The sequence below is a fragment of the Nicotiana tabacum genome, chromosome 11, assembly GCF_000715075.1.
Source record: "Nicotiana tabacum cultivar K326 chromosome 11, ASM71507v2, whole genome shotgun sequence".
NCBI classification, from domain to species: domain Eukaryota; kingdom Viridiplantae; phylum Streptophyta; class Magnoliopsida; order Solanales; family Solanaceae; genus Nicotiana; species Nicotiana tabacum.
This window is the reverse complement of record NC_134090.1, coordinates 6,278,104-6,289,674: the sequence shown is the minus strand read 5'-3', so window position 1 is coordinate 6,289,674 and position 11,571 is coordinate 6,278,104. Positions and strand designations below refer to the sequence as shown.

The 11,571-nt window shown below is 36.7% G+C and overlaps 1 protein-coding gene across 2 annotated transcripts; it reads left to right on the top strand.

Moving 5' to 3' along the window:
• Nucleotides 1-408: 408 nt before the first annotated feature.
• Nucleotides 409-10,925, top strand: LOC107817892 (senescence-associated protein SPA15, chloroplastic). 2 transcript variants are annotated; one of them, XM_016643785.2, is made up of 13 exons: nt 409-643; nt 3,143-3,511; nt 6,446-6,586; nt 7,461-7,534; nt 7,805-7,881; nt 7,956-8,027; nt 8,876-8,944; nt 9,097-9,143; nt 9,247-9,361; nt 9,446-9,514; nt 9,861-9,964; nt 10,354-10,429; nt 10,513-10,925. In XM_016643785.2, the coding sequence occupies exons 2-13, from the start codon at nt 3,234-3,236 to the stop codon at nt 10,654-10,656; spliced, it is 1,266 nt and encodes a 421-aa protein (XP_016499271.1). In that variant the 5' UTR covers nt 409-643; nt 3,143-3,233; the 3' UTR covers nt 10,657-10,925. The 2 variants fall into 2 exon arrangements, with proteins under 2 accessions (XP_016499271.1, XP_075080824.1); XM_075224723.1 differs by lacking the exon at nt 409-643 and adding an exon at nt 661-833.
• Nucleotides 10,926-11,571: the final 646 nt, after the last annotated feature.

Sequence of the window (11,571 nt, the reverse complement as noted above, 5' to 3'; positions counted from 1 at the left end):
CTTGGAGAGCAAATTGAGCTGAAATTATTTTCTCAAATCATACTGAATACAATGATATGTGGCTAGTATATATACACTACAACTACCAGCTAGGCTAATCAATTTTACTGCTTCCGTTAATTTTTTAATACCCAATCTTATAATTAGTTATAACTAACTTCCTAACTATTGACAAGAGTGAGTTTCTCTACTGGTGAGTATCCTCCACTTCCAATCAAGAGGTTGTGAGTTCGAGTCATCTAAGAGCAAGGTGGAGAATTCTTGAAGGGAGGGAGTCAGGGGTCTATCGAAAACAGCTTATACTGGGTTGTTGTCGGTGGTAACTTCCTAACTATACTCATGTGTCAGTCACGTGCTAATCTCTCTTCAATAGTTTGATATAAATAAACCTCTATTAGCACAAGTGTGTGTCTTATTCAAGTCCATACCCCAGTAGTTAATATTCTTTTGTTGGGTAGTGTTGGCAAATGAGGGGCCATATGCTATGGTTGTGGCTACGAATTCTCCAGTTTTGCATGTCTACTCTTTTCTTCACCAATCACAACATCCAATTTCAGTAAGGACCCCTCTTTCCCTTTAGCCAAATCCACTTCCTCTAACCCCACTCCCTTTCCCCTCCTACTCTCTGTACTCTCTAGCAAAGGTAAGTCTTTTTTCCTTTACTGTTATTGACTTAATTCCCTCATATCTATCTTTCTTGTTCCAAGATTAAGTTTTTCTAGTTGCTTTGCTTATTTTTTCATGTGAGGTGTTCATCAAATTCCAAGATTGCAGCTTTATTATTATCACCTCATTATTTTCAATTGTGGTGCCTCTTTGTTGCTGAAAATGAGGTTTTTCTATGCTTGCTTAGCTTTATTTTGATTGGTTTCATGTGGGTGTCTATCAAATTCCAAGATTTCAGCTTTATTGTTATCACCTCATTCTGTTTCATAAGTGGTACCTCTTTGTTGCTGAAACTGAGGTTTTTCTCTGCTTGCTTAGCTTTATTTTGATTGGTTTCATGTGGGTGTCTATCAAATTCCAAGATTTCAGCTTTATTATTATCACCTCATTTTTTTCATAAGTGGTACCTCTTTGTTGCTGAAACAGAGGTCTTTCTCTTCTTGCTTAGCTTTATTTTAATTGGTTTCATGTGGGTTTCTATCAAATTCCAAGATTTTAGATTTTTTCTTATCATCGCGGTGTTCAGGCCAGCTTGCGCGCACCTGAACTGAATCCACGTGATACCTGCAACCTCCCACCCGCACAGACCAAGATTTCAACTTTATTATTCTCCCCTCACTATGTTTCATAAGCAGTACCTCTTTGTTGCTGAAACTGAGCTTTTTTTCTGCTTGTTTAGCTTTATTTTGATTGGTTTCCATTCGGGTGTCTATCAAATTCCAAGATTTTAGATTTTTTCTTATAATCGTGGTGTTCAGGCCAGCTTGCGCGCACCTGAACTGAATCCACGTGATACCTGCAACCTCCCACCCGCACAGACCAAGATTTCAACTTTATTATTCTCCCCTCACTATGTTTCATAAGCAGTACCTCTTTGTTGCTGAAACTGAGCTTTTTTTCTGCTTGTTTAGCTTTATTTTGATTGGTTTCCATTCGGGTGTCTATCAAATTCCAAGATTTCAGCTTTATTGTTTCCACATTATGTTCATCAATGGTACTTCTTGGTTGTTGAAACTGTGAGGATTTCACTTTGTATTTGCCTTAGTTTTAAACACATAGGTAGTTGAAGTGTCGCAAATTGTGAAGAGAGTTTGAGAAACTGCTGGTAGAAAAAGAGTAAAGAAATAAAGAACATAGATAACTACATTTTCATGGACTTCTACAGATGACTGGTGAGATTCATTCAACGTGACAGTATTCATTGAAGACGGAGTTTAAAACGATATTTTCACTTATGTGTTGCATAGATAGCTCAAGGAAATACAAAAGTAATGGTTAAAAGGAGGTTAGTTTGATGGAGAACATTAATGAATTTGAATTCTTAAAAGCTGTAAAAGTTAGATGGAAATGACATGTCAAACATTTTTCGAAATCCCGAGAAAGCATATAGATTGGCTCAGAGGGGTACTGATCAGTACTTAAATGGTTTCTTACATGGGAAATAAAGCTTTCTTACCCGTGATTGAGTCTTTGGGTAAGAAAAGGAGATTTGACGGACATAAGACGACGACAACAACAATAACAACAACAACCCAGTATAATCCCACTAGTGGGGTCTGGGGAGGGTAGTGTGTACGCAGACCTTACCCCTACCCTGGGGTAGAGAGGCTGTTTCCAATAGGCCCTCGGCTCCCTCCCTCCCGGAACTCCCCACCTTGCTCTTGGGGTGACTCGAACTCACAACCTCTTGGTTGGAAGTGGAGGGTGCTCACCACTAGAGCAACCCACTCTTGTCTAAACGGACATAAGACAATTGTGGTCAAATTTTTAGTACTGATTTGTGTAGTCTAGGGTACTTTGGAGTTACTAGTTATTATGCATTCATAGTTGCTTTTTTTGGTGATCCTGATTGCCATTTACGATTGAAAACTATTTGACTAATCTAGCATCCAAATTTATTGTATAAAAATCCAAGTAGTTTGCTATAGTATAGTAAAAAGAGCTTTTAATTTGTATCAACAAGAGCAGTCGCCTAGTCGAAGCATAACTTGAGGGAAAGCTTACATTCTATCATTCTATAGAGTACAGACTCGAGTTTGAGTAAGAAGGACATTGTTGGTCATTTGATTTTGATTTGTAAGACAAAGAAGAAAAAGATATTATGGCTTGGTGCACTACTGTCAAATGTTATTTCTCATGATGGTGTGATAATTCATTATTTAGTAGATTAAATACAATTTGATATGGGGAGAGTGCATTAATACCTTCCTTAAGCTACAACTCCAATATATGGAAAAATTCACACGAAGTTATTGCACCATATTTTAAATGCATTTCACTTTAAACCACAATAGTTGAAATGCAAAATTACTTAAAATTTTGTAATTTGATTATCTGTTTTGTGGTACACCCTATCAACGAGGACATCGTAGAGTAACCTTTGTCTTTATTTACGTTAGTAACCATTTCGATACTAGACATTTATCTATAGTCTAAACTAAGAATCTTATTCTGTTAAAATTTGCTTTGCTTTCAGGTTTTTGGTTAATGCTTTGTTAAATAATTCTCTGCCTCTCCGGATATAGCCAGGAGATTTGCTAGTGGCTTGCGTGATATTGTAGATAACCATGGCTACCTCAAATGGAGTCATTTATTATTCAGCCAAATCACCTCAACACCCGAAGGTTCACACCCACAGTCAAGGGATTGAACTTAGCAAACACAACAGATATTCTCCTATTCCAAGACTGAAGTTTTCTAATAGAGGTTTCTGGGAGGTGTGCGGAAAATTAAGCAACCGAGTCATCTTCAGGGGATCTCCCGTGTTATGTCGCTCAACAGAAACACATGATACTGAGACAAAAGATTTTTCCAGAAACAGTGGTGATTATTCCAACATATCTAGGTAAGCATGGTTTAACAACAAATGGTCAATCAATACATACCAGCAAAAATATGAAAAGAACTGCTTGCAAATGAAATATAAGCTATTATTAGTAGTTGATCAAAGTCTGAACATTCATTAAGAAACTTGATGTTGGCTTCAATTGGAAGGCATTTCCTTATATTTGAGGAGGATGCTACTCCTTGTAGCTTGCTATAATACCAATCATCTTTTGCTGCTAAAAACATATTGACATGAGATCATTCTCAATACTGAACTTGAGGATATACTTCTTTGTCTGATTTGAGCTATAGCACAAGATTGATTTGTACATAGAGAATTGGACAGGATACAGACACTAGGTACAAAAAAATAGAAAAGGATGTTGTATGTCACGACCCAAACCGATGGGCCGCGACGGGCACTTGATACCTTACTCAACCGAGTACCAACATAACGTATCTTTCGTATCATACTATTATAGGTAAATGAGCCGGAGAGGCTATCGTGAGATAAGTAGAATAAAACATGAGGAAATACTCAATATAGGGTGACCCAACTTGATATACCGACTTATAAATATGGCGTACTGGCCTAAAGGCCATACCAATATCCGTATACATGACATCTGTCTACAAGCCTCTAATAGCACATAAATATCATAAAGGTCGGGACAGAGCCCTGCCATACCAATCAATACATATTCAAATCATACTGACCAAATAGGCAACTCCGGAGCAAGTGGAGTGCACAAACACCTTCTGCTGAGCTGATAGCCTACTAGGAGAACTCTCAACCTGTCTATCGCGACCTGCGGGCATGAAACACATCGTCCCCAGGCAAAAGGGACGTCAGTACAAATAATGTACCGAGTATGTAAGGAATGAAAATCAGTAAACAATAGACATGAGAAAAACATGGAGTAAAAGACTCGACATGTATGTCTGAATAACTCTGTGCATCATTAATATTTACAATGTCGTGCATATGCGTATAAATATCATACCATGTTTAGGTATATGTGTTCATAACATCATCAAGCCTCTGAGGGCATCCCATCATATCATCTCGGTCACTGTGGGCAAATCATCAACGTATACCAGCTGATCAGGTGGTGGTGCGTATATAACGCCTTAACCTTTTCCCATATCCCATATACATACAATATACGCGTATATAACGCCTTCTGGTCATGGGTCAATGTACATGTATAAATGCATGAAATGCATAAAAAATATGTTAATAAGATTTCTCGAATATCATAAAATCAATATGCCTTTCGAACAAATTTTATCAAATACGTATTTTTCTGAGACCCATGAACAGAGGATATAATAATAATTCACATGGGTAATCAAGAATATAGACATCCCTAGTATTTCTATGAATAGAGTCATTTGTGAAAGTTGCATATTTGCTCGTTTCGTTTGTATCGTACGGATCATGCCAAAAAGGAAATGAGGGATAGCCTTAACATACCTGGAGCAGGGAAAATTCCGTATGATATTCTTGAGAAAGATTGTATCGTACTCCCTTAGAATCGCAAAATCCCGTTGCTATTATAATATGGAGTCTCGTATGAATTTCCAAATTCCCTCACCTTCGTTATTGGCTTTGCCTTTCTGTATAAGTCCCTTACTAAATGAATTTGTTGAAGATGCTAAAATTCTCACGTTACATGTATATACATGTTCTTGTATGAGCTTGCTGAAGCTAACTCACGTTACTTTATCTCACTTTGTAAAAGAGTCAAATGAATCTTGTTTTCGATTTTCCATCCGTAAGTGTCTCACTTAAAGACATATGAAAGCCCTTTAAAATTAAGATTTGTGGGCCCCGTTTGCATAATGACTAAGCCACCCAAAATTCACCTAACTTTGTCATTTTGCAACATAATTCATGAGTCATTAATTATAGTGATGGGCTGCCACGTAAATGGTTATAAGGTTTATCCAAAAATCATCCACTTAATTCCTTAATCAACTCATTAATCCCCGCTAATCCAATAATCCACATAATTAAGAATTATCTCAAACTACTTAAAATACTACTCATTTTTAATATACCTCATACATCTTACTATTATAGTCGTGTGGTACCTTGTATGGTACTAGTCCATAAATACCGGGTATTTTAGCTCGGTCCGTATTTTATCCAAAAATGTCAAATTTCGACGAAATTCATCTTCTTTGATTCGTTTACCCTTTCACCTTCACGAATTTACTCATTATTTGTTTGAAATTGCCTAATACTTATAATTTCCAAACAATCTTGTCCTTGAACTGATGTCAATTATCTTATGACAAATTCAACGTACAATACTACAGGGTGTAACATTGTCGTAACAAATTACTGCAGAGCGTAACATCGTCGTAATAAATTACTGCAGAGCGTTATATCATCGTAATAAATTACTGCGGAGCGTAACATCGATGTAATAATGTGAGGCGTAACACTGTAGTTGGTAAAAGCTAGAACTTTTTTCTTTATTCGATTATTAGACTGCCGTTCCTTCAAAGAATTGGGAAATTCAAAAACACCTGCACATGATCTATGATGCTTTCATCTTCAGTGTTACCTTGGTTATGATCTCTTGACGGTCACCTTTAGTATCGTCATGTGGATTTTGCCATATTTCCCTTGTATATTACGTTCATCTAAATCTTGATCTTTAAATAAATTCAATAACCTTCTGAAAAGAATCATTGGCCTTCATCCCTGGCAAATCTTTGACAGCATTAACACAGGCTTTCTTTCTGAATAGGGAAGGGAAGATAAGGAGAGGATAGGGAACAGTGGTGTATTTTGGGCACTATTATTAATTCAGCTACTTCTTTACTCTCCCCTCTTTTCTTCCAAATCCTTCCATACAAACCCTATTATAGTGTTTCTTACTGGCTTTCTTGTGTTGATATTAATGTAAATTTAGTTCCTCTCTGGACTGTATTTTTGCAGTGTACAAGAAGATGATCATGCAATCACAGTTGGGAAAGTTATTCCTTCAAGTCAGGCAATTGCTGAAGCTTGTAAATTTGCTTACAACGATGCCAAATTTGTGAATGAAAGGGCGAAGAATGATATTGTGCTGCTTTCTCGGTACACTATGTGCCTGACTTTTTGTGCATTATTGATTCAAGTCTTGCATCAGTTTACTATAATTACTTCCTTCGTTTCAATGTATGTGGCGGTGTCTGATTGGGTGCAGAGTTAAGAAAGAAACACTTTTGGAATTTTTGGTTTTATTTTTTTACGAGGTTTCTGAGGCTATTAAAGCATTCCATGAAGGATAAAATGGGAAGTTTAAAGTTAAATTGTTTCCAAATATAGAAAAGTATTATTCTTTTTGGAACAAACTAATAAGGAAATAATGTGACGTATAATGGAATAGAGGGAGTACTTTATACACTCCAGAGGGGTCTAAAAACTTCATTATTGTCTTCACTGGCTTTTCTTCTTTGTTTCCCCGGTTATTAGTGAAAAAGAAAAGCATTCTGTCATTTGCTGTATGTTTGGAGTTTGTCTATCTTTTACTTTTGGTTTTTGTGAATTTGTGAAAAATCTTCTCTAGTTTTGAGTTGGGGTCAAGATATGAGGATATAATTTGTGAGCCTCCACCTAGGTAGGAGGAGGACTTGCTCGTTTTTCAAAAAGAGATTTTGATATCAATCTGAATGTTCTTTATGTGACTGCCTAGCAAATTTTAGAGAGATTATAATTCATTTAACAATGGAACACTGACGGGTAATTGGTGATCGTGACGCATTGAGGAAGTGTCTGCTTGGTGTTTGCTACCTCAAGCTGTTCTACTCGTCGGCCGAAAGCCATTTGCAGTTATATGTAGTTTTCGTCATCATAACTTCCAGTTATTGCCAAATGGCTCTATACTCATCTTCGAAAACTACTTTATGAAATGAAATATGATACATTAGCTTCGTGTAAAATACCTTCTCAATTTATTTTCTTCTAACAGGGAAATAATGAGAATGGATGCCCGTGCGCGCCAAGATGTTGCATTTCTTGGTTCAGAGTTTCTTAAGCTTGATGGTAAAATTCTTCACTCGGTTCTCAAGCTTCGACACATGATGAAAGAATCATATTCAACTGGCTATTTGCAATTGGAAAAGGTTTCCTGCTGGGAACCAAAGTTCAGTACTTTGATTAATGCTGCTTATAGAATGCACATACAGAGAAATATTGTATAGTGGTATTCGTGAAGGAGATAGGGAAAATAGCAGTTGGGTAATAATTTTTGTCGTGTAATGTTGGTGATACACTTGTCAGAGTCTGATTGGTTACCTTTTTTTCTTTAAATAGCTCGGGCACGGGAAGATACTGAGAAAGTTGATCATGATGTCAAGAAAAGAGCCGAAAGAATCCATCATGTTGCCACAGTAAGAGAGTTTGTTCATATACTTATCTACCATAAGATATGTCATCGCGGATGCTTATTAATTGTGCTTAACAGATTCTTAAAAACAAAGCTCAATCGGGACTGAAGAAAGCTGCCGATCGACACTGGAGCGATGGTGCCTTGGAGGTGCTCTTTTTTATCATTTTTATTAGCTTTATCTAGAATTTTGACGCAGTGTTCCAAGTTGCACAGTTTTCTCCTGTCTTACTCGAATATCTTTGAACATCTTCTCTTAGTTTCTTATGGAAAATGTCTTAGCTAAATATTTTTGTACTCGGGAAAATAAGGAAGTTGAAAACTTTTTCTTTGACATATCATCCTTGCTAAAATATCTTCAGTTTGAGCTTTTTGATCCTCAAAAAGGCATCATTTAAAGCCAAAAAGCCAATCATAAAATTGATAAACCAGAGGGAGATTTTGTTTAAATGGGTAGTATCTTCAAAGATCTAAAAGGTTATAGCGATCAAAGATCTAATGTGTAGAAGCGGCACATGTAATCAAAGATCTAATTTATAGCAGCTTTTATTTCGCCCAATAGAGATTAGCAGTATAAAATATCCATAATGAGTCGGATATTATCTACTGGTGGTGGCTTGTAGTTTTTGCTGGCGTCTTCCCTTTGCACTCAAAGGACCTAACTGGGTGTGGAAGTGATGTTTAATGACTAGCACAACATGTGCACCGTAAAATGCTGCAACCTTGTAAAGTCACCTTCTGTTCAATAAGTTTATTAATGGATTGGTCATGCATTGTGTTTAGCATTTTCATTGATAATTCAGAAGTTAAAATCTTCATCAACCTGCAGATTTGGTTTCTGTTACTGAATCTGAACATTGAGAGCAGATAGTAGCTTGTTGGCGGCATCACTGCCTTTGCTAGAAATTTACGTTGCTTTTCACATAGATAGCTTCATCAAAATTTATTTGGTGGCTAATGTAAGTAATCTAAAAGTAGCTGTTTTTCCCAATAATCAGGCTGATTTAAGACGTGCTGATTTTGTGGCAAAACAACGGGCAATGAAAGACTCTCTGATGGCTTTGGAGGTACTGTTATTGCAAAAAAATGGATTCAGTCTTTCATATGATGTGTTATATGACGATATATTTATTTACTTCCTCTGCTTTTATCAGTGACTGCACTCGTTTCTCTATATTTCTTCTTTTTTCATGGTTTCTTGTGTTTTGTGGTCTTTTAGTTTGTCAGGAACATTCATGATAGGATGGTGGGCAAAATGTGCAAATTGTAAGTTCATCTAGTTATTTCCTTGCAGAAATAACCGAAAGAAAATAATCTATCTGAATAAAAACTTCATTTCATCTTCCTACTTGATCTTTGCTCTGTTCAGGAAAAGAAGTTCAGTAGATTCAGAGAAAACAAGGCATATTACACTTGAGAAGAATGGGAAAACTCTAGAGTTTCTTCCTGGGGAAGTTTCTGCTGATCGCATCACTGCTATCCAGGTATTGAGCCTTTGTCTACTTTCGAAGTTCCAATGATTAAAATGAATCTTTCCGATATGTATAATTGTATGTTACCACCTGCAGGAAGCTTATTGGGATATAGCATCGGCACTTTCCGAAGCTGATGGAATTGACTATACTGATCCAGAAGAGGTCCTAACTTAAAAAAGTTAAATTGATCCCTCCGTCCCAATTTATGTGGAACCTGTTTGACTTAGCACGGATTTTAAGAAAGAAAGAAAGACTTCGAAATTTATGGTCTAAAATAAGCCTTAGACATTTGTGTGGGCATAAATCATCTGAATAAGGGTAAAATAAAATTTTGAAACTAAATTGTTTCTAAATATAGAAAGGTGACATTCTTTCTGGGACAGACCAAAAAGGAAAGAGTGCCACATAAATTGGGACGGTGGGAGTACTAATTAGTTGCTATGACCTTTGATGTATTTATGCTCTCTTACATATCTCATTTCTATTGTATATTTCCTGATTGGAGCAGCTCGAGTTGTTGGTTGCAACACTAATAGATCTTGATGCAATGGATGGTAAAAGTAGTGTATCATTGCTTGCTGAGTGTTCAAGTTCTCCTGATGTAAATACGAGGTTGGCTTTTTCACTCTCTTTTGACATTTCTATGAAATGAATGATAGACCCTGTTGATATTCTATTCTCGTTTTCCCGTCTAAGCTGTGAAACTAAACCTCAAATATATAATACTTGAGGCTCCCAAATTAGTGTTTCTGCTCCTTGAAATCAACTGCACTTCCAACTTCTTTTGTCTAATATCATCTTGATACGAAGATGAAGGCGTTTTACCACCCTTGTTTCTAATGTCACATTTACGGTGCCCTCTAGAATTTTCATGCTTGTTACATGTCTCACAATATCCATCATTTTCATCTATTTGCAATTGTTGAGAAGCCTTTGCCATTTTATATCTAATCTGTGACTCGGAGACACTTCAAAAATTCTCGGGAAATTTCATGGTGTAGGAAAGCATTAGCAAATGCACTCTCAGCTGCACCGTCAATGTGGACTCTAGGAAACGCTGGCATGGGAGCGTTGCAGGTACTTGTACGGAAACCTGCATTTTCTCTTATCGACATCAGTTAACATTAAAGATAATGGAACACTTTGATATGTGTCTGTAGAGACTGGCGGAAGATGACAACCCGGCCATTGCTGCTGCTGCATCAAAAACCATTCTCGAATTGAAAAGACAGTGGGAAATAGGAGAGGGAGATAGCTGGAGGTTAATGGTGGAGGAAGAGTCACCCGACGATGTAGGGAGCTAAGACGACAACTGGACATATTAGAACATGAGCGCGCGTAACTCAATACTGTAGATATCTAGATGAATGGACTAATTGATATTTTGGAGTCCTGTGAAAAATAGTTCATAAGCCGTACTTACATTAGAAAAGAAAAAGAAACAAAAATATCTTAAATGATATTCATCCTGTCATGCTATGTAGCTTGTTGTCTCTTTGGATCCTTGATATTTATGTATAAAAAGTCTAAAGCAACACTTTATTCTTCTTATACAGAGCAGATTTCAGATAAATATTTTGTTCTGGTGAATGTTTGGCAGACAGTTTACTTTCTATTTTAAAAAAAAGGTCAGCCCGGTGCACTAAGCTTCCGCTATGCGGGGGTCCGGGTAAGGGCCGGACCATAAGGGTCTATCGTGCGCAGCCTTACCCTACACTTCTGCAAGAGGTTGTTTTCACGGTTTGAACTCGTGACCTCCTAGTCACATGACATCAATTTTACCAGTTACACCAAGGCTCTCATTCAAACAGAACTTTCTATGAATAAAATAATGTCTTATATTAGCTGTATAAGAAGTGGTTATTTGCCTGTTTCTCCCTTTAATTAAGCAGTAATATATCTCATTATTGCTCCCTTATCCATTTTCCAAATTAGCCCCTTTATAGGGAAAAAATAAAGGGGTTGTTTGGCTTAGAAGAAAGTTAAGCAGGGTTAGTAATGCATAGATTGTTTATTCAAGAATTAGTAATGTAGTGATTGTTAATCCAGAGATTAACAATGATAGATTGTTATGCAATGATTCTATTCCGCATATAATCATACACAGATTCATGCACTAATTTAGTACCGCCAACCAGACATGTATTATATTGTGCAGAATTTTATGTTGATATTAATTATTCATATACCTTAATTAAACGCTAAATTATTTTATGTTA